The sequence below is a fragment of the Oncorhynchus kisutch genome, linkage group LG22 (genome assembly GCF_002021735.2).
Source record: "Oncorhynchus kisutch isolate 150728-3 linkage group LG22, Okis_V2, whole genome shotgun sequence".
In the NCBI taxonomy this organism is placed as follows: Eukaryota; Metazoa; Chordata; class Actinopteri; order Salmoniformes; family Salmonidae; genus Oncorhynchus; species Oncorhynchus kisutch.
Window position 1 is genome coordinate 30,757,121 of NC_034195.2, and position 22,279 is coordinate 30,779,399.

Below are 22,279 nucleotides of genomic sequence, written 5' to 3' on the forward strand. Positions count from 1 at the left end.
TATAAAGCCCTTCTTACAGCTGATGTCATAAAGTGCTGTACAGAAACCCAGCCTAAAACCCCAAACAGCAAGTAATGTAGGTGTAGAAGCACAGTGGCTAGGAGAAACTCCTTAGAAAGGCCAGAACCTAGGAAGAAACCTAGAGAGGAACCAGGCTATGAGGGGTGGCCAGTCCTCTTCTGGCTGTGCCGGGTGGGGATTATAACAGAACGTGGTCAAGATGTTCAAATGTTCATAGATGACCAGCAGGGTCAAATAATAATAATCACAGTTGTTGTAGAGGGTGCAACAGGTCAGCACCTCAGGAGTAAATGTCAGTTGACTTTTCATAGCCGATCATTCAGAGTATCTCTACTGCTCCTGTTGTCTCTAGAGAGTTGAAAACAGCAGGTCTGGGACAGGTAGCACGTCCGGTGAACAGGTCAGGGTTCTATAGCCGCAGGCAGAACAGCTGAAACTGGAGCAGCAGCACGGCCAGGTGGACTGGTGGTGGTGGAACTACAATGAACAGCAAGGTGTCATCAGGTGTCATCAGACCAGGTAGTCCAGAGGAATGGTCCTAGGGCTCAGGTCCTCAGAGAGAGAGAGAGAGAGAGAGAGAGAGAGAGAGAGAGAGAGAGAGAGAGAGAGAAAGGAGAATTAGAGAGAGAACATACTTAAATGCACACAGGACACCGGATAAGACAGGAGAAAAACTCCAGATATAACAGACTGACCCTAGGCTGAGACAAGAGGGGTCGAGAGACACTGTGGCCCCGTCCGACGATACCCCCGGACAGGGCCAAACAGGCAGAATATAACCCCATCCACTTTGCCAAAGCACAGCCCCCACACCACTAGAGGGATATCTTCAACCACCAACTTACCATCATGAGACAAGGCCTAGTATAACCCACAAAGATCTCCGCCACGGCACAACCCAAGGGGGGGCACCAACCCAGGCAGGAAGATCATGTCAGTGACTCAACCCCTGTAATAGGGTTAGAGGCAGAGAATCCCAGTGGAGAGAGGGGAACTGGCCAGGTAGAGACAGCAAGGGCGGTTTGTTGATCCATTGCCTTTCCGTTCACCTTCACACTCCTGGGCCAGACTACACTCAATCATTGGACCTACTGAAGAGATGAGTCTTCAATAAAGACTTAAAGGTCGAGACCGAGTCTGCATCTTTCACATGGATAGGCAGACCATTCCATAAAAATTGAGCTCTATAGGAGAAAGTCCTGCCTCCAGCTGTTTGCTTAGAAATTCTAGGGACAGTAAGGAGGCCATCTTGTGACCGTAGCGTACGTGTAGGTATGTACGGCAGGACCAAATCAGAAAGATTGGTAGGAGCAAGCCCATGTAATGCTTTGTAGATTAGCAGTAAAACCTTGAAATCAGCCCTTGCCTTAACAGGAAGCCAGTGTAGAGAGGCTAGCACTGGAGTAATATGATCACATTTTTGGGATCTAGCCAAGATTCTAGCAGCCGTGTTTAGCACTAACTGAAGTTTATTTAGTGCTTTATTCGGGTAGCCGGAAAGTAGAGCATTGTAGTAGTCGAACCTAGACGTGACAAAAGCATGGATTCATTTTTCTGCATCATTTTTGGACAGAAAGTTTCTGATTTTTGCAATGTTACGTAGATGGAAAAAATCTGTCCTTGAAACAGTCTTGATATGTTTGTCAAAAGAGAGATCAGGGTCCAGAGTAATGCCAAAGTCCTTCACAGTTTTATTGAGAAGACTGTACAACCATCAAGATTAATTGTCAGATTCAGCAGAAGATATCTTTGTTTCTTGGGACCTAGAACAAGCACCTCTGGTTTGTCCGAGTTTAAAAGTAGAACATTTGCCACCATCCACTTCCTCATGTCTGAAACACAGGCTTCCAGGGAGGGAATTTTGGGGCTTCACCACATTTCATTGAAATGTACAGCTGTGTGCCATCCGCATAGCAGTGAAAGTTAACATTATGTTTCCGAATGACATCACCAAGAGGTCAAATATATAGTGAAAACAAAAGTGGTCCTAAAACTGAGCCTTGATGAACACCGAAATATACAGTTTATTTGTCAATAGGACAAACCATCCACAGAGACAAACTGATATCTTTCTGACAGATAAAATCTAAACCAGGCCAGAACATGTAGACCAATTTCTCCAAAAGAATGTGGTGATCGATGGTATCAAAAGCAGGTCTAGGAGCATGAGGACAGATGCAGAGCCTCGGTCTGATGCCATTAGAAGGTAATTTACCACCTTCACACGTGCAGTCTCAGTGCTATGATGGGGTCTAAAACCAGACTGAAGCGTTGTTTGACTGAAGCATTGTTTGTCTTTAGGAAGTCAATGAGTTGCTGCGCAACAGCTTTTTCTAAAAATAATTGAGAGGAATGGGAGATTCGATTAAGGCCGATCATTTTCTGGGTCAAGGTTTGGCTGTTTCAAGAGAGGCTTTATTACTGCCACTTTTAGTGAGTTTGGTACTTCTCCGGTGGATTGAGAGCAGTTTATTATGTTCAACATAGGAGGGCCAAGCACAGGAAGCAGCTCTTTCAGTAGTTTAGTTGGAATAGGGTCCAGTATGCAGCTTGACGTTTTAGAGGCAATGATTATTTTCATCAATGTGTCAAGAGATAAAGTACTAAAAAACTTGAGTGTCTCTCTTGATCCTAGGTGTCACGAACTTCAAAATGAGCGGACGCAGGAGCAGCGTGATTGAAGTTCCACATCTTTATTTTGGTGAAACTTTACAGAAAAAACAATAAACCAATAACGAAACGTGAAGAAGTGGTGCACAAACACAAAACAATATCCCACAAAGCAGGTGGGAGATAGGGCTTCCTAAATATGAACCCCAATTTGAGGCAACGATTACCAGCTGCCTCTAATTGGGAACCATACAAAACCACCAACATAGAAATACACATTCTAGAACACCCACCTAGTCACACCCTGACCTAAACCACTATAGAGAATCCAAGGGCTCTCTATGCCCCTGCCCCGACCACGGATCTGGACATGGAGCTTGGTTGGACGCCGTGCCCGGACTGGGCACTGGCACTGAGGAAGGCTCCGGCCATGGAGCTGGGCTGGACGCCGTGCCTGGACTGGACACCGGCGCAGCGGAAGGCTCTGGCCATGGAGCTGGGTTGAACGCCGTGTCTGGACTGGGCATCGGCGCAGAGGAAGACTCCTGCAATGGAGCGGGACTGGACACTGTGCCTGGATGGGGCACTGGCGCAGAGGTAGGCTCTTGCCTTGGAGCGGGACTGGATACCGTGCCTGGATTGGGGCACCGGCGCAGAAGAAGGCTCCTGCCATGGAGCGGGACTGGACGCCTTGCCTGGATTGGGCACCGGCGCAGAGGAAGGCTCCTGCCAGGGAGCGGGACTGGACACCGTGCCTGGACTGGCCACCGGCACAGAGGAAGGCTCCTGCCCTGGAGCAGGACTGGACGCCTTGCCTGGAAGCTCCGGACCGTTGAACGTCGCTGGAGGTTCCGAACCGTGGACCGTCGCTGGAGGTTCCGGATCGTGGACTGTCGCTGCAGGATCTGGACCGTGGACCTTCGCAGGAGGTTCCGGACTGGGAACCGTCGCCGGAAGCTTGGACCGGGAACCGTCACCGGAAGCTCTGGACTGTGAATGCGCACTGGAGACCTAGTGTGTGGAGCCGGTACAGGTAGCACCGGACTGGTGACACGCACTTCAGGGTGAGTGCGGGGAGGAGGCACAGGACGTACCGGACTGGGGAGGCGCACTGGAGTCCAGATGTGTGAAGCCGGCGCAGGTTTCACCAGATAGCTAACCGGATCCTCTGGTCGAATGTTGAGCAGAACACACTTGCACAACATCTCTCTCCTCTCACTCTCTCCTAACTTCTCCATTGCCTCCCGAACGGTTTCTTGCTCTTTAGGGCGAATGCAGGGAACCGGCACATGACATACCGGGCTGGGGAGGTGTACTGGAGATCTTATGTGTGCCAAATATGTCTCAAGTTTTGAGGGAGCGTGCAATTGGCGTGCTGACTGCAGGAATGTCCACCAGAGCTGTTGCCAGATAATTTTATGTTAATTCCTCTACCATCAGCCGCCTCCAATGGTGTTTTCGAGAATTCGGCAGTACGTCCAACCGGCCTCACAACCGCAGACCACGTGTAACCACGCCAGCCCAGGACCTCCATATCCAGCTTCTTCACCTGCGGTATCGTCTGAAACCAGCCACCCGGAGAGCTGAAGAAACTGTGGGTCTACACAACTGAAGAATTTCTAAACAAACTGTCAGAGACCGTCTCAGGGAAGCTCATATGTGTGCTCTTCGTCCTCACCAGGGTCTTACCTGACTACAGTTCGGCATCATAACGACTTCAGTGGGCAAATGCTCACTTTCGATGGCCACTGGCAAGATGGAGAAGTGTGCTCTAAACGGATTAATCCCAGTTTCAACTTTATAGCAGACAGATGGCGGGGGGGTTATGGTATGGGCAGGCGCAAGCTACAGACAACGAACACAATTGCATTCTATCGATGGCATTTTGAATGCACAGAGATATTGTGAGGAGATCCTGAGGCCCATCATTGTGCCATTCATCCACCGCCGTCACCTCATGTTTCAGTATGATAATGCACAGCCCCATATCGCAAGGATCTGTACACAATTCCTAGAAGTTGAAAATGTCCCAGTTCTTCCATTGCCTGCATACTCACCAGACATGTCACCCATTGTTTGGGATGCTCTGGATCAACGTGTATGATAGTGTGTTCCAGTTCCTGCCAATATCCAGCAACTTCCCACAGCCATTGAAGAGGAATGGGACAACATTCCACGGGCCTCAATCAACAGCCTAATCAACTCTATATGAAAGAGATGTGTCTTGTTGGGTGAGGCAAATAGTGGTCATACCAGATACTGACACCCCTACTTTTTCTTTTTTTTAAGTATCTGTTTTCCCAGTCATGTGAAATCCATAGATTAGGGCCTGATTTATTTATTTACATTGACTCATTTTCTTATATGAAACTGTAACTCAGTCAAATCTGAGGTCCAACCACATGGTGTGCATGCCTTTGTTCAAGAGCAGTTCTACCACAGGAGGCTGCTGAAGGGAGTACAGCTCATAATAATAGTTGGAATAGATTCAATGGAATGGAATGAAACACATGTTTGATACCATTCCCATTATTCTGTTCCAGTCATTACTAAGAGCCTGTCCTCCCCAATTAAGGTACCACCGGCCACCTGTGAGTTCTGCCATAGTGTTTCTACTAATAAGTTGATTAGTAGAATCAGGTGTGGTAGAATCGTACTTGAACATGAAGCCAACCCTGATACAAAATACTAACAAATCACAAACTGCTGGGAAACATCCATAAAAAGGTGAGTCATTAGTACAAAAGCACAAACAATTTGAAATAAACACAATTCAATTTATAGAATTACATTGAAAACTGGCATAAATCTATGGAATTTAAACTGCTCATTTAAACGTAATGTACAGAATATTGTGTATGAAATGTGGCTGCAAAATTAGCAGTGCCACTGCTGGGGGTGTAAACTCTGGAAAGTTGAAGTGCTCGCTTTTACAGCGACACAACGTACAGAAAATAGTGTACGGTGCAATATGGAAAAACTATTGGATTTAAGCTGATTGGCCACTATAATGGACGCCAAATGAGCAGCGAAGCTCCACTTGATGTACACTGTGCATTTGGAAATATAAAAGTACTCCTGCGGAAAATGGATCCACCTTTTACTGCGACACAAGTACAGATAATGTTGAACCTTTGCAATAAATGATAGGAGTACAGACACAAAAAAAACCATGAGCTTTTTTAAGATTAAAAAAGGCAACCTTTAAAAAATATTTCGATTTGTTCTTTGTATGGTAACTAGTATAACATATCGATATTTTTGCTAATTTTCCATCATTTTCGCCGTAACTATTTATTAAACTGGAAAGGACCTATATTCTGAAGGAGTCCCAAACTCCGTGACCAGGAAGTACTTAGTTATTATTGCCTGTTTCACAGCAGTGTGGGTCTTTGTTTATTATTCCCGGCAGTTTCTTATCGAGCATCGTGAATATGGAAGACGAATGGGAGGAGGAGGTAAGACCAAAGAGTAGTTGTCGTAACAGATAGTGACTTTGCTTATTCGTCTCTGATTACCTATGAAACGCCACTGGCACAGAATGAGAGCAGTTTGTGAAGCGACTACATAGAATTGGCATTCCAGACGGAGATCTTTGGTTGGGTGATGTAACCATTTATTGCCGGATATAAAATACAAATTAGCAATCCATTTTGATTTACCGAACAAATGTGCAGAGAGGTGTATTACAAAGCTGATCTAGTGAGAAGGCAAGAACCATATGCTCTCTCCTTCAACCTGTGAGCTAACACTTCCTGTTCACGTGGGTACATGTGAGTGCCCCATCCCCAATGGTGCTGCTCAATAATCTATCCTACCTCATGAAGTGTTCACCACTTTTTCCTTGCACGCCGCCTCTCCCTCTGCCAGTGTGTTCCACATGACGTTGTCAGGCTGAACAGGGATTCAGGAAGGGGAATGCAGCTTTTTGATAGATGGCGTCTAGGAGTCAAGAAAGAGATTTCTATTCAGAAATGTTGAGTTTTCACTCGGAGTCGTTTTAATAGGATTTCAGGAAGAGGAATGGAGGGAAAAAGAGGATGAGAGGCTGAGGTTGAATCTGAAAATGGCAGAAAAGAAGGAGATGGTGTGTCGAAGAAAATTGTTGTCAAGTACAAACAGAGTGAGCCGTACGCCATACTGAGTTCTGGCGATAAGGGCCAATTAAGTGACGTGGAAGGTGTGGTGAAGAGCTCGGAGTCCGACCCTTGCGTTGATGGACACGATAAAGAAGAATCTGGTCCAGTAGGAGGACATTTCTGGGAGAGAGTGGATCCTTGCTCTTTGCCAGATCTAGTTGTGGTTTCAGAGTGGGTGGGAAACAAGTTAGGTGTAGTTGAATCAGTGAAGGTAACCCGTAGTGGACTGATAGTTTGTGTTACTTCTGCCCAGATGGAGTCGGCACTCATTGTCACGCAACTTAGGTTAAGATCTGTTTCTTGCTTTCCTCTTAGTAGCAGGGCATCATTGAAATGTGTGATTTTTGGGGTAGTGTTAAGTGTGGAGGTGAAGCAGTTGAACATTTCTGGTGTTTGTGATGGCGGCTGTTTGGTGCGCTGCAGACCCAGTGGGGAGCGTGGTGAAACAGAGGTGTCACAGTCTGTCTTTTTGATTCTGTACTTGAAAAAGTCATGTTAGGATATATCAGTTATCCTGTTAGAGCTGTTGTGTAGAATCCACTGTAATGTTTCAGGTGCCATGTTTATTGTCGCAGCAGTTTGTAGGAGGGAGATTCCAAGATTTGGGAAGTGTGCTGGAGGGTATAGGACAGAGGATTATGTAGTTTAAGTGGATGAAGTTATGTGTCAACTGTAGGGGTTCCCATGTTGCAGGGGATTGGATGTGTCCCGTGCGAGTAAGGCAGGTTGAGGTGGTCAGAGTCAGAGCAGTGCAGAAAGTGTTGTATGCTGAGGAAGTGGAGAGAGTAGAGGAGGATGGTTTAAGGGTGAGGGATCCCTGTGAGTAATAGATGTGTGCCAGCACATAGGGATAGGCCAATGAGTGATCTATGCTTTAGTAAGGTTGGCTTCTTAGCATTCATAGCAATAGTTATTAACTGTACTGCAGAATGAAATGTAAATCACAGAAAATGGAGATGGGGTAGTTGGTTTTTAATGACTGTAGGGTTAGTTGGAAGGGTTTTAAATTATTTTTATTTCATTTTTCAGAATGTATAATGGATTTATACTATAGTCCAGTTGGGGGTGTTAATGCAGCATATTTTGGTATTTTATTAGGATCCCCATTAGCTGTTACGAAAGCCACAGCTACTCTTCCTCCCAGAACATGAAACATTACATAATACAGAAAATTAATAGACAAGAACAGTTCAAAGATGGAACTACATACATTTAAAAGTGGCATGCATAACCTACATGTCAATACATACAAACAAAATATCTAGGTTAAATAGGGGAGAAGCGTGAAGCTCTATTTAATACTGGCTCTATATAATACTGTACGCTTTCTTGCATTTGTTCTGGATTTGGGGACTATGAAAAGGCCCCTGATGGCATGTCTGCTCTGGTAAGTGTGTGTGTCAGAGCTAGGGTTGCAAAGGGTTGCAAACTTTCCGGGCAATTTTCCATGGGAAGTTAAGCCTGGTAATTTTGCTTGAATTCATCAAAAAGTTTAGCTTATAACAGGGAACCTTTTTTTGGTGGGATACACATAAGGCAATTCTAGGTCTTGTGGCATATTTTGGTGAAACTATCCCCAATTCAATGGAATTGTAACCCTCTGCATGCACAGTGCATTCTTCCATCACATGTACAGCTGATTCTCAAGATCTTGCACACTAATAAGATGCTATTGAGTCCACACTACTACACTGTCTGAGCCAAGGACTACATGCTTTCTGGTAAGTTTTGTTTACAATACTGGGTGGGGTGAATAAATTAGACTTTTTTTTTTGTTAACTAGTAAATAGTAGCCTACAACAAAGTGTTTAAATCATTTATAACTTGTTAACAATTTCTGCTAGTTAGTTTTTGCTACCATGTGGGTTTTAGCTTGCTTGAGCCTGCTAACTGAGGAGTGTTCATTCACCTGTTTCCATACATGTTTCTTTTAAAAACTTATTACAAAGGAGTTGTTTAATCAAACTGCTTAACTATTTACCTGTACATGGAATTGTATTTGTTTTTCTTTACTCATTTTTTTCTAATCTTTACAGGAAAATGCAACGCGCACTATCTAATGTGTGGAGACATTTCACTGCAGCTAATGTAGGAAAAGCTGTGTATGTACATTTGCAAATACTGTGGCAAATCATATGTGACGAATGCAACAAAGATGCAAAATCATCTGTCCAAGTGCATAAAGTTCCCTCAGTGCTCACAACAAGCAACCTCTGACAAAAGTCTCTCTACTTCTATTCAAGGTGAAAATGATGAATCAGACACCTTATTGATAGCAACAGCTCATGGTCCTCCTGGAATCAGAAGCTTTTTTCACTCAATGGAGCAACTTGGTCAGAGAAATGCTGATGAATGTCTTGCTCGAGCTGTGTATGCAACTGGTTCACCTCTGATGCTCACAGGCAATGTGTATTGGAAGAGATTTCTGAATGTTCTTCTCCCTGCATACACCCCTCCAACCAGACATGCTTTATCTACTCATTTGCTGATGCAGAGTTCAAGGGAAGATCAAGCAAATCATAGAGAAAGCAGACTGGATTGCAATCATCTCTGATGGGTGGTAGAATGTTTGTGGGCAAGGAATAATTAACTACATCTCCACCCCTCAACCAGTATTCTACAAGACAACAGACACACCTGTCTCTACATTGCAGATGAGCTGAAGACAGTCATCAATGACTTAGGCCACAGAATGTATTTGCACTGGTGACAGACAATGCTGCGAACATGAAGGCTGCTTGGTCTAAAGTGGAGGAGTCCTACCCTCACATCACACCCATTGGCTGTGCTGCTCATGCATTGAATCTGCTTATCAAGGACATCATACAAGAGAGCCAAGGAAATGGTTAGGTATGTGAACGGTCATCAAGTTATAGCAGCAATCTACCTCACCAAGCAAAGTGCGAAGAATAAGAGCACCACATTGAAGCTGTCCGGCAACACCCGTTGGGGTGGTGTTGTCATCATGTTTGACAATCTCCTGGAGGGGAAGGAGTCTCTCCAAAATATGGCCATATCACAGTCTGCTGATATGGACAGCCTCATCAAGAGGATCCTCCTGGTTGATGTATTTTGGGAGAGAGTGGTAAGCAGTCTGAAACTCCTGAAACCTTAGCCATTGCATGGATTGAGGGAGACAATGCCATCCTGTCTGATGTTCAGACTCTGCTTGCAGATGTATGTGAATAAGTTGCTCCAAGCAGTGGAAACTGCAGTTCTGAAATGCATCAAAAAGCGTGAAGACTTCTGCATGAAGCCCATACACGCTGCAGCGTACATGTTGGAGATGCAATATGGCAGTCGTGCCAACATATCTCATCAGCCACCTGATGGAAGGGACTGAGGCTCTTTCCCCTGTTGCCTCCATCATCCTCCAAATCCTACCAACATCCTTGTTTGGGAACACACACACCAAAGCACGCAACAGGCTGACCAATACAAGGGTTGAAAAATCTGTGGCCATCCGGGCAAATTTGAGGCTTTTTGAGCCTGACAACAAGCCATCCTCACAGTCTGATGTTCTAGAGGTGGACATTGAGGAGGTCCAGGGAGAAGACATGGAAGCCTGAGAGGAAGGCAACCAAAGCTTTAGTTTCTAGACTATCATTTTACCAATGAATGGTAAATGTTTTTGTGAGATGCGATGGATCATTCAATGTTCCCTTTCTTTTGTTATTCAGTGAAATCCCATGTGAAGAGTCAACTCATTTAAAGTTCAATTCGTAACAAAACATTTAATTTTTTTTCTTCTATTGGATGGATTTAATCATTTGCAATTATGTCTACTTGTGATTAGAGGTCGACCGATTATGATTTTTCAACACCGATACCAATTATTGGAGGGCCAAAAAAAGCCGATACCTATTAATCGGGCGATTTAATTTTTTATTTTCATTTTAAATTTAATATAAATGTATTTGTAGTAATGACAATTACAACAATACTGAATGAACACTTATTTTAACTTAATATAATACATCAATAAAATCAATTTAGCCTCAAGTAAATAATGAAACATGTTCAATTTGGTTTAAATAATGCAAAAACAGTGTTTTTTTATTTTTGCAAATAAATTCATAAAAAATCCTACAATGTGATTTTCTGGATTTTTTTTCCCCCTCATTTTGTCTGTCATAGTTGAAGTGTACCTATGATGAAAATTACAGGCCTCTCATATTTTTAAGTGGGAGAACTTGCACAATTGGTGGCTGACTAAATACTTTTTTGAGCCATTGTATATGTTTGGGGAGTTTCCCACATGCCTTTTGGCGAACACCAAATGTGTTTGCTTATTTTTTTCTTTAAGCAATAGCTTTTTTTCTGGCCACTCTTCTGTAAATCCCAGCTCAAAGGAGTGTACAGTTTAAAGTGGTCCTATGGACAGATGGACTCCGATCTCTGATCTATGGACTCCGATCTCCGCCGTGGAGCTTTGCAGCTCCTTCAGGGTTATCTTTGGTCTCTTTGTTGCCCCTCTGACTAATGAGAGGCAACAAAGAGACCTGGTCTGTGAGTTTTGGTGGGTGGCCCTCTCTTGGCAGGTTTGTTTTTGTGCCATATTCATTCCATTTATAAATAATTGATTTAATGGTGCTGCGTGGGATGTTCAAAGTTTCTGATATTTTATAACTCAACCCTGATCTGTACTTCTCCACAACTTGGTCCCTGACCTGTTTGGAGAGCTCCTTGGTCTTCATAGTGCTGCTTGCTTGGTGGTGCTCCTTTTTTTAGTGGTGTTGCAGGCTTGGTGGTGCTCCTTTCTTAGTGGTGTTGCAGACTCTGGGGCCTATCAGAACAGGTGTGTGTGTATATACTGAGATCATGTGACCGATCATGTGACACTTAGATCCACACAGGTGGATTTTTTAAATATTTTTTTAACTATGTGACTTCTGAAGGTCATTGGTTGCACCAGATCGTATTTAGGGTCTTGATAGCAAAGAGGATGAATACATATGCACACACCACTTTTTAACGTTTTTTTATATATATTTTTATATATACCTTCACCAATTTGGACTTTTGTATATGTACATTACATGAAATCCAAATAATCTATTTAAATTGGAGGTTGTAATGCAACAAAATAGGAAAAACACAATGGGGGGGTGAATACTTTTGCAAGGCACTGTATATGTTTTGACTATGACAGTTTACAATCTTAGGTAACAATTAGTCTCCTCAACTCGTTCAACAGCCACACCATTCATTACCAGATTCAGCTAAGGTCTAGCACTTAAGGAATGATTTGTACCAAATACAATGCTCTTAGTTTTAGATGTTCAGGACCAATTTATTACTGGCCACCCATTCCAAAACTGACTGCAACTCCTTGTTAAGGGTTTCAATGACTTCATTAGCTGTGGTTGCTGATGTGTATATGGTTGAATCAGCAGCATACATGGACACACAGGCTTTGTTTAATGCCAGTGGCAGGTCATTGGTAAAAATAGAAAAGAGTAGAGGGTCTAGAGAAATGCACCACGCGGATTGACTTTGGCTTCCTTTCAGGCCTGAGGACAAACACCTTCCTCTAGATTCCGATTAAATATATGACGGATAGGAGTGGTTATAGACTCAGTTACCATCCTCAGTAGCCTTCAATCTAAATCGTCAATGCCAGGTTTGTCATTATTGATCAATAACAATGTTTTCCACCTCTCCCAAACTATTCTAACTTAAAATGCTTTTCTTTCATTTTTTAAATTCATGAATACGATGGCTCACTGTTTGTTGTTGCCATTTCCTGCTTAAGTTTACACACTTTGCCAATTAAGTCATTATTAGAATAATTGCCAACATCAAATGGTTTTGTGATAAGTCATTTGATGAAAGATGCAGTTTAATGTCTTTCTGTCCATAATTTAAAGTACTCAAGTTTTATATTGATCATGGTTTCATAATATAGTTTATTTTTGTTCAAGTTTAGTCATATTTCTCAATTTGCAGTAAGTGAGCCAGTCAGATGTGCAGCCAGACTTATTAGCCACTCCTTTTACCCCATCTCTTTCAACCATACAGTTTTTCAATTCCTCATTAATCCATTGAGCCTTAACAGTTATAATAGTCCATTTCTGACTAGGTGCATGTTTATCAATCATTTGAAGAAGCAATTTCATAAATTCATCAAGTGCAGTGTCTAGATGCTCCTTAATAATCACATCAGACCAACACATTCTTTACATCATCCACATAAGGGTCACAGCAAAATCTTGTGTGTTCTTTTATACACTATTTTAGGCCCAGATTTTGAAACAATGTTTCTTCTAGATATAGCCATTATATTGTGATCACTGCATCCAATGGGTAAGGATACAGCTAGAACAAAAGTGTGACCTTGTTCCTGTAGTGTCTGTAAACACCCTGGTAAGTTGATTTAATAACCTGAACCAGATTACAGGCATTGGTTACAGTGAGAAGGTTCCTCTTGAGCAAACAGCTTGATGAAAACCAGTCAATATTCCGGTCCCCAAGAAAGTAGGCCTCTCTGTTTACATCACATACACTATCAAGCATTGCACACATACTATTTAGATACTGACTCTTAGCACTTGGTGGCCTATAGCAATAGGCTTTACAGGAGGCAGGTGAACCTGCAGGCGCAACACTTCAATAACACTTGACATAAGATCTTCTCTAAGCATTACTGGGATATGGCTCTGTGTGTGTATATCTCAGTGCCTTCGGGAAGTATTCAGAGCCCTTGACTTTTGTTACATTACAGCCTTATTCTAAGATTGCTGAGGATTTTTATTTAATCAATCAACACAATACCCAATAATGACAGTGAAAAATAGGTTTTTAGAAAACAAAAAAACAGATTCCTTATTTACTTAAGTATTCAGACCCTTTGCTATGGAACTCGAAATTGGGCGCAGGTGAGTCCTGTTTCCGTTGATCATTCTTGAGATGTTTATACAACTTGTTTGGAGTCCACCTGTGGTAAATTTAATTGTTGGACTTGATTTGGAAAGGAACACATCTGTCTATATAAGGTCCCACAGTTGACAGTGCATATCAGAGCAAACACCAAGCCACGAGGTCGAAGGAATTGTCCATAGGGCTCCGAGAAGACAGGATTGTGTCAATGCACAGATCTGGGGAGGGGTACCAAAGAATTTCTGCAGCATTGAATGTCCCTAAGAACACAGTGGCCTCCATCATTCTTAAATGGAGGAAGTTTGGAACCACCAAACTGAGAAATTGGGGAGAAGGGCCTTGACCCAAAGGTCACTCTGACAGAGCTCTAGAGTTCCTCTGTGGAGATGGGAGAACCTTCCAGAAGGACAACCATCTCTGCAGCACTCCACCAATCAGGCCTTTATGGTAGAGTGACCAGACGGAAGCCACTCCTCAGTAAAAGGCACATCACAGCCCGCTTGGAGATGCCTGAATGACACCTAAAGACTCTCAGACCATGAGAAACAAGATTCTCTGATCTGATGAAACCAAGATTACTATTTTGGCCTGAATGCCGTGCATGAAGTCTGGCGGAAACCTGGCTACACCCCCCCCCCCCACAAAGTACAAAGATCCTTCATGAAAACCTGCTCCAGAGCGCTTAGGACCTCAGACTGGTGCAAAGGTCCACTTTCCAACAGGACAGCGCAGGAGTGGCTTTGGGACAAGTCTCTGAATGTCTTTGAGTGGCCCAGCCAGAGCCCGGACTTGATCCCGATTGAACATCTCTGGAGAGACCTGAAAATAGCTGTGCAGCGATGCTCCCTATCCAACCTGACAGAGCTTGAGAGGATCTGCAGAGAAGAATGGGAGAAACTCCTCAAATAAAAGTGTGCCAAGCTTGTTGCGTCATACCCAAGAAGACTCGAGGCTGTAATTGCTGCCAAAAGTGTACTGAGTAAGGGTCTAAATACTTGTGTAAATTTGATATTTCTGTTCTAAAAAACAGTTTTTCCTTTTGTAATTATCGGGTATTGTGTGTAGATTGAGGTATTTTTATTTATTTTATCCATTTTATAATAAGGCTGTAACCTATCAAAATGTGGAGAAAGTCCAGGGGTCTGAATACTTTCCGAAGGCACTGTGTGTGAGCTATATTACAGAGTTGAAGTCAAATTTACTGTATGTTGGAGTCATTAAAACTCGTTTCTTGTTATCAAACTATAGTTTTGGCAAGTTGGTTAGGGCATCTACTTTGTGCATGACACAAGACATTTTCCAACAATTGTTTACAGACAAGGGAAATAATCTAACTCACTGTATCACAATTCCAGTGGGTCAGAAGTTTACATACACTAAGTTGACTGTGCCTATAAGCAGCTTGGAAAATTCCAGAAAATAATTACATGACTTTAGAAGCTTCTGATAGGCTAATTGACATAATTTGAGTCAATTGGAGGTGTACCTGTGGATGTATTTCAAGGCCTACCTTCAAACTCTGTGCCTCTTTGCTTCACATCCATGGGAAAATCAAAAGAAATCAGCCAAGAAAAGATATTGTAGACCACAAGTCTGGTTCATCCTTGGGAGCAATTTCCAAACGCCTGAAGGTACCAGGCCACTCGGCCTGAAAGGCCGCTCAAAACCGTCATTAAAAAAAATAGACTACGATTTGCAACTGCACATGGGGATAAAGATCGTACTTTTTGGAGAAATGTCCTCTGGTCTGATGAAACAAAAATAGAACTGTTCGGCCATAATGACCATCGTTATGTTTGGAGGAAAAAGGGGTGGCTTGCAAGCCAAAGAACACCATCCCAACCATGAAGCACGGGGGTGGCAGCATCATGTTGTGGAGGTGCTTTGCTGCAGGAGGGACTGGTGCACTTCACCGCCTTTAAACTCCCCCGAAGGTTGAAGACTTCCCACAAATCTAAAAGCATTGGATTGGTCGGGCTGGAGGGAGTTTTCACCATATTTCCTATACCAGCCAGTCATTTCCTTTTCATATCAGTGAAGGGAAATTAACAAGTGCACACTTTGGGAGAAATAAGAGCGTATTGGGATGCACCTGTAGTGTAGAAATGGCTCCTACAGTATTATAGAGACCTCTGGTAAGTCTTAGCCAACACATTTTATGGTGGACAATGACATCTAGTGTTTGTTGTGATCAGATACACCCTCTATCATGGAAAAATGACTGAAGACAATTTCGTAAATGTTCTGCCCCTCTCTTTCTCCCTCTCTTTTTAGGAGCAGTTGGTTGTGGTTGAGCTCTCTGGTATAATTAACTCAGATTTTTTGACCAAGTGTCAGGGAACCTGCAAGATACTGGTGAGTGATCTGGCTTCCCCTTCTCCCGCGCTACAGTAGGTAGCAAAGCAAATGTTCAATGAAACCTCTACGTTCCTCCTCCTGTTGATTTTCTTATTTGTTGTATTGAAGGACATTGACAGTGAGCAGCCAATGATGCAGGTGGGAAGATACGTGTTTGCGGGAGAGTATGACGGTAAGTGTATTCATTATTGGTGGATTCTATTTGCTTATGCCTGACATGTTTGCTGAATGTATAATGAACCCTTTGCCCCTCCTCCCTATGTAAACTTTAGATCTGAAGGGACAGGCAACTCAACATGTCACTTGTTGCATCTTGCCTACTGATAGACTAGGTGTCTAGAGAAGATGGGCTAGGGGTCTGTTTTTAATACAACATTTGTGTTATCCATTTTCCAGTAAAGTACATGTAGTTCTACATGTTTAGGAGTAGTGTTGTTATTAGTGCCCTGTTGTGATACTGAGTGTCTGTTTAACTCTCCCCTCTCTGGCTCTCTCTTCTCTCCCCCATATCTCCTGACAGATGCCTTGGGCACCTGTGTGCTCTTCGAGGAGGGACAGTCGAGTGGTGAGTATTGACGAGTGGTGAGTTTCGTAGAGATGAACTGATCTTCACTCTAAGTTCTCTCTCCTCTCTCGTGTGTGTTTGTTTTAGGGGCAGACCCTGAAGCCAGTCCAGAACTGAGCTATAAGTGCCACACCGTTAAGAGACTGATGATGCAGAGAACCTTCCTTGCTGAGAAAAAGGAAGGAGACAACAGCTCAGGTTACACACACACACACACACAGTGAGCCCTCACGCTCACATACCAACACACACACATACTGTTGTGCTATGTTCTCTATTTTGGATCAGTACTGGGGTCCTCTGGAGCTCTGTTGTTAGAGCATGGAGCTTGCAACAACTGTAAAGTTGGTTTTGATACCTGGGACCACCCATACGTAAAAATGTATGCGTGTATGACAATGTCGCTTTGGATAAAAGCTTCTGCCAAATGGCATAATTAATGTAATGAAATTTGCTGCGGTTGGACTTTTGCTTCTAGTGACTCCATTCAATGCAAATTTTACTGCAACAATACCTTTTGTAGCCAAAGTCAAACTTTGAGATGCTTGAATTTAGCTCAGTTTTTTTTTTGTGACATGAAGATGCTTGAATGTGGCTGTTTGTTGCTATTGCAGGAGACTTTCAGTTTCAGCCACTGAGTGACGGAATGTCCCCAGCCAGACTCGACTCACTCTCTCACTTCATCCAGAACCCAAAGAGGACCTCCAAGCCAGCAGGGGAAGGGGGAGCACACACGATGGGGCATAAGACTGGGTAGAGGGGTCAGGCAGGACACTGTCAGCAACTCCATTAATTAGGTTTTACCTGATTTGTAATTATATTTTTGTACTGTGTATGTTGTTGAAATAAATATGACCCTTTCTAGACGTGTTGTGTTTGATTACCGTATTCTAGTACTTAATAGATGGGATATTACCTTAGTCTAGTACTTAATAGATGGGATATTTCCTGATGTAGCCTGGAATTGAGAACTGCTTGAATCTGTATTTTATCGCCATCACCTCATTCTTTAATTTCAGAATATCCCCACTCAGTTGGAATGTCAATGATTGATGATGAAATGTGCATGCAGCTTGAGGGGATGCACTCATGCATATCCTACTAATGAACTTGGTTGTGTGATGCAGTTAAAAAACACGAATGTCACAACAAGAAATAAAAGTCCATGTTAGAAAGTTGGTTTGAGAAGTGCTGCTCTTTTTTTGGGAATGGGAAAAATATTTAAAAACATTACACGCTCATAGCGTGAGGACGTGGCGGTTATTAACCAATCAAAAGGCCGAAGCTGTCCAGAAGTGGAGTAATGGCGGAGCGGTATGAAACAAGCTAATCTTAGTACAGGAAACGACTTTACTACGGCGATGGGTGTGTATCCGGAGTAGATGACGTTGACGGTCAAAATCGAACGACTTCAGAAAGACCGGTGAGTAAAATATCACTTTTACGCATACCTAAATTCACAGTGCATCTGTTTTATCCTGCTAAATTGTTGTAACATTAAACGCTATACGCTGACATGAACAGTGCATTTATTTCAACAGATGTCGAGCTAGCAAGCATGCTTATTTGCTAACGTTAGCTTGCTTGCTAATTGGCTGCACAGCAGGGTAAGACTAACATAAAGCCAACTAGCTATCCATGTCATGTAAAAAAAAACGTAGCTAGTTCAGACAGAAACGGTGGAGCCACAGATTAATAGGGGAAACTGCGTTTGTTATATCTTTGGTGGAACTAGCTACCTCATCACACACTGTCACTGATCACGTTGATATCCGGCTAGATTTCTAGCTTGCTAAGGCCGTTACTATTAATATGGTTAAACTAAAGATGGTCATGACGAATTCCTGTCGTAAACTCAATACACTGACATAATCATATTGTTGTAAGCATCTGTCTGTCGTGTGTGTGTCAGAGTATGGCGCTGCGGCCGTTGGTCATGTGTTTTGCGCTGTGCGTGGTGCACGCCTCCAGTAAACCCACCATCGACAAGAAGGACCGTGTCATTCATGACGACCTGCTTAGCAACCGCAACCATGACGACGCAGATAACTTTGATTATGACCATGAAGCATTTCTTGGACAGGATGAGGCCAAGACCTTCGATCAGCTCACACCTGAAGAGAGCAAGGAGAGATTGGGGTAACACATCCACACACAGAAACACAGATGCTGCATCTCGTTTAGAAGCGAGAGAAATAGATTTGTATTGAAAAGATGGATTTACACCCTTCATCTCTCTCACCCTACAGTATGTTGGTAGAGCGTATAGATGAGGACAAGAATGGGTATGTGTCAGTAGAGGAGATGAAGAAGTGGATCAAACACAGTCAGAAGAGGTGGATCTATGATGATGTGGACCGCCAGTGGAAAGGTCATGACCTTAACGGAGATGGACTGGTGTCCTGGGAGGAGTACAAGAATGCCACATACGGATACATACTGGGTATGGGCACACACTCTGAACGAGTATAAGAATGGAGCTTACGACCCCTGACAAGTGCCTTTTTACCGGAAGGTCTGACTTAAACTTTTTTAATTGGTATATGTGCCCCTAAGATGATCCAGACCCAGAAGATGGCTTCAGCTACAGACAGATGATGTCACGTGACGAGAGGAGATTCAAAATGGCCGACCTGGACGCTGACCTGAAGGCCAATAAAGAGGAGTTTACAGCCTTCCTCCATCCTGAGGAGTACGACCATATGAAGGATATAGTTGTACTGGTGGGTCACACACCCACACGCACAGTATTTATTTTGTAATACAAACACGATTTCTTTATTGTCTAAGGTAGCCAGCCAGTAACATATTTGTGCCAATACCTTCTCCTGTAGGAGACCATGGAGGACATTGATAAAAACGGAGACGGCTTCATAGATCTGGAGGAGTACATAGGTGAGTTATAACCTGTAATAACACCTGAATCAGTACATAGTAGTAGTAGTACAGACACATAGTTATAACATATCAGCATCTCTCTTTTCCTCTTCTCTTCCCTCCTACCCCTCCTCTAGGTGACATGTATAACCAGGAGGGTGATCCTTCAGAGCCAGAGTGGGTGAAGACAGAACGAGAACAGTTTACTGAGTTCAGAGATAAAAACAAAGATGGCCGCATGGACAAGGAGGAGACCAGAGACTGGATCCTCCCTTCAGACTACGACCATGCAGAGGCAGAAGCCAAACACCTGGTCTACGAGTCAGATAATGACAAGGTGTGTGTGTGTGTGTGTGTGTGTGTGTGTGTGTGTGTGTGTGTGCATGCGTGCACCGGAACAGAGCGCATCTAACCAAAGATTGTGTTTTCTCTCCCCCTCTCTCTGTAGGACGGCCATCTGACCAAGGCAGAGATCGTAGAGAAGTATGACCTCTTCGTTGGCAGCCAGGCTACTGACTTTGGAGAAGCCTTGGCAAGACATGATGAATTCTAACCTTCCACTTCCCACACAGGGTTGGGCTCAATTCAGTCATGGAGTTGAAATCCCAATTAAAAACACTATATGGAGAATAGGGTGACGTTTCACACTAGTGTACTAAGTAGTGTACGAGTTTGGACATCAAGACACACCTCCTGGTTTGGCTCCACCTCCACCATCCTCTCGTCCAATCCGGACAATGGAAAGGATATACAGCATTTACTTTGTCTTCGTTTGCAGATCAACTTTGTTTTTGTAAAAAGTGACAGAATACAGATGTTAGTGTTTGTTTTGGTAGCCTTGTTTGAACAATGTGTCAGGCGTGCAATGAAGGGCAGAACTGTGCATGTTGTGGTCATTTCAGGTTTCAATTCAGGAAGTGAGTAAAAATTCAATAGAAAAAGTGAATTGATCCCAACCCTGGTGTGTGTTCTGTTATGCACTGGACTATGAAGGGGAGATGTACAGTGCCCTCTACTAATATTGGCACCCTTGGTGAATATGAGCAAACGGGCTGTGAAAAAAAATGTATTTGTTTATCCTCTTGATCTTTCTTTCAAAATATTCACATAAATCTAACCTTTTAATTAAAGTAAAATTATTTGAAAAGAATATATCATAAAACAAATATTTTTCTCTGTATGCCACAATTATTGGCTCCCCTTCATTCAATACTTTGTGCAACCTCCCTTTGTCACGATAACAACTCTGAGACTCCTATAATACGTAATGAGGTTGGAGAACACATGGCAAGGGATCTGAGACCATTCCTCCAAACAGAATCTCTCCAGATCCTTCAGATTCTGAGGTCTACTCTCCTCTTCAGCTCATCCCACAGGTTTTCTATGGGGTTTAGGCCAGGGGACTGGGATGGCCATGGCAAAATCTTGATTCTGTGGTCAGTGAACCATTTTTGTGTTGATTTTGAGGAGTGCTTTGGATCATGTACTGCTGGAAGGTCCAACCATGTCCCAGTTTATATCTGCTTGTACTTGTCCATGATACCATTTTTCCTAACAAGTTGTCCAGGGCCTTTGGAAGAAAAACAGCCCAATAACATCAAAGATCCACCACCATACTTCACAGTGGGGATGAGGTACTTTTTTACATGGCTATCTTTGTCTATTCCAGACCTACCTCTGGTGTTTGTTTCCAAAAAGCTCTATTTTGGTCTCATCTGACCATAGAACCCAGTTCCATTGAAAGCTCGGGTAAAGTTTTGCAAAATGTAGGCACTTGAGTTTGACAGCAAAGGCTTTTTTTTTGGGCAACTCTCCCAAACAACTTGTGGTTATGTAGGTGCGTCTGATTGTAGTTTTGGAGACTTTCGGACCCCAAGACCCAACTAACGTCTGCAATTCACCAGCTGTGATCCTTGAAGATTTTTTTGGCCACTCGAACCATCCTCACTGCGTGGGGTCAATATAGACACACGTCCTCTTCCAGGCTGATTGTTAACATCTCTCCAGTTGCTTTCAACTTCTTAATTATTGACATGATAGTGGAAATGGGCATTTTCAACCATCGGGTCTTTCCCATAGTGATTGATGATGGGAATTTGACCTGTGTTTCACCTCATATTTATACCCCAGTGAAACAGGAATTTATGGCTTACCACTTATGTGTTCCTAATCATTCAGGTGAACTTAATGTAAAATATTAATGTGAATATACTTCAGTTAGATTTTACCAATAAGAATATCTAGGAGTGCCAATAATTGTGGCACATGCTTCGTCAAAAAATATTTCAAAATTTTCTTTCTCAATTTTACTTCAATTAAAAGTGACATTTTTGTGAATATTTGGAATGAAAGACCAAGAGGATAAACAGTAAAGATTTTTTTTTTTCACAGCCTGTTTTGCTTATATTTACTAAGGGTGCCAATATTGGTGGAGGGCACTATAACACGGTCCACTCTATAAGCTACTACCACAAACTGCTCTTTTGATTTCATTGGCTAGCAGTGTCTTCATCCCACCACTCCCCAAATGTGGCCAATCCTCCCAGGGTTAGGGTTAGTGGTTGTAGCCCTGGGATAATCAACTAGATTCACCCGTGGGACGATTTTTACACCCGATGGGGTGTAGTATATGGCCAATATACCACGGCTGTACCAAGGGCTGTTATTATGCACGATGCAGTGCAGAGTGCCTGGATACAGTCCTTAGCTGTGGTATATTAGCCATATACCACAAACCTGCGGTGCCTTATTACCATTATAAACTGGTTACTAAAAATAAATGTTTTGTCATCAGCATTCAGGGCTTGAACCACTCAGTTTATAATTACAA

At 43.0% G+C, this 22,279-nt stretch overlaps 2 protein-coding genes across 5 annotated transcripts in view; both read left to right on the forward strand.

Annotated features, from left to right (window-relative positions):
- The first annotated feature begins 5,958 nt into the window (after positions 1 to 5,958).
- On the forward strand, positions 5,959 to 17,438 carry gtf3c6 (general transcription factor IIIC, polypeptide 6, alpha). The gene is made up of 6 exons (XM_020456259.2): positions 5,959 to 6,089; positions 15,924 to 16,004; positions 16,116 to 16,179; positions 16,528 to 16,572; positions 16,660 to 16,770; positions 17,187 to 17,438. The coding sequence occupies exons 1-6, from the start codon at positions 6,066 to 6,068 to the stop codon at positions 17,327 to 17,329; spliced, it is 468 nt and encodes a 155-aa protein (XP_020311848.1). The 5' UTR covers positions 5,959 to 6,065; the 3' UTR covers positions 17,330 to 17,438.
- Positions 17,439 to 17,859: 421 nt separating this feature from the next.
- Positions 17,860 to 22,279, forward strand: part of LOC109867230 (calumenin-B) — a 5,694-nt gene continuing 1,274 nt past the window's right edge. Inside the window, exons 1-8 of one of the 4 annotated variants that reach the window (XM_020456258.2) lie at positions 17,862 to 17,995; positions 18,114 to 18,179; positions 18,485 to 18,711; positions 18,822 to 19,015; positions 19,129 to 19,295; positions 19,407 to 19,467; positions 19,587 to 19,786; positions 19,898 to 22,279. The exon at positions 19,898 to 22,279 is cut by the window's right edge and continues 1,274 nt beyond it. In XM_020456258.2, coding sequence (XP_020311847.1) covers positions 18,488 to 18,711; positions 18,822 to 19,015; positions 19,129 to 19,295; positions 19,407 to 19,467; positions 19,587 to 19,786; positions 19,898 to 20,002 — 951 coding nt within the window. In that variant the 5' untranslated portion in view covers positions 17,862 to 17,995; positions 18,114 to 18,179; positions 18,485 to 18,487 and the 3' untranslated portion in view covers positions 20,003 to 22,279. Of the gene's footprint in view, positions 17,996 to 18,113; positions 18,712 to 18,821; positions 19,016 to 19,128; positions 19,296 to 19,406; positions 19,468 to 19,586; positions 19,787 to 19,897 lie in introns of all 4 variants that reach the window. The other 3 variants (XM_020456257.2, XM_031801159.1, XM_031801160.1) reach the window with 3 other exon arrangements.

Excerpts from the sequence above, each read along its gene's own strand:
- gtf3c6 (XM_020456259.2), top strand. The coding sequence starts at position 6,066 with ATGGAAGACGAATGGGAGGAGGAG. Across the intron at positions 6,090-15,923 it reads AAGACGAATGGGAGGAGGAG|GAGCAGTTGGTTGTGGTTGA; the intron begins GTAAGACCAAAG and ends CTCTCTTTTTAG. Across the intron at positions 16,005-16,115 it reads AGGGAACCTGCAAGATACTG|GACATTGACAGTGAGCAGCC; the intron begins GTGAGTGATCTG and ends GTTGTATTGAAG.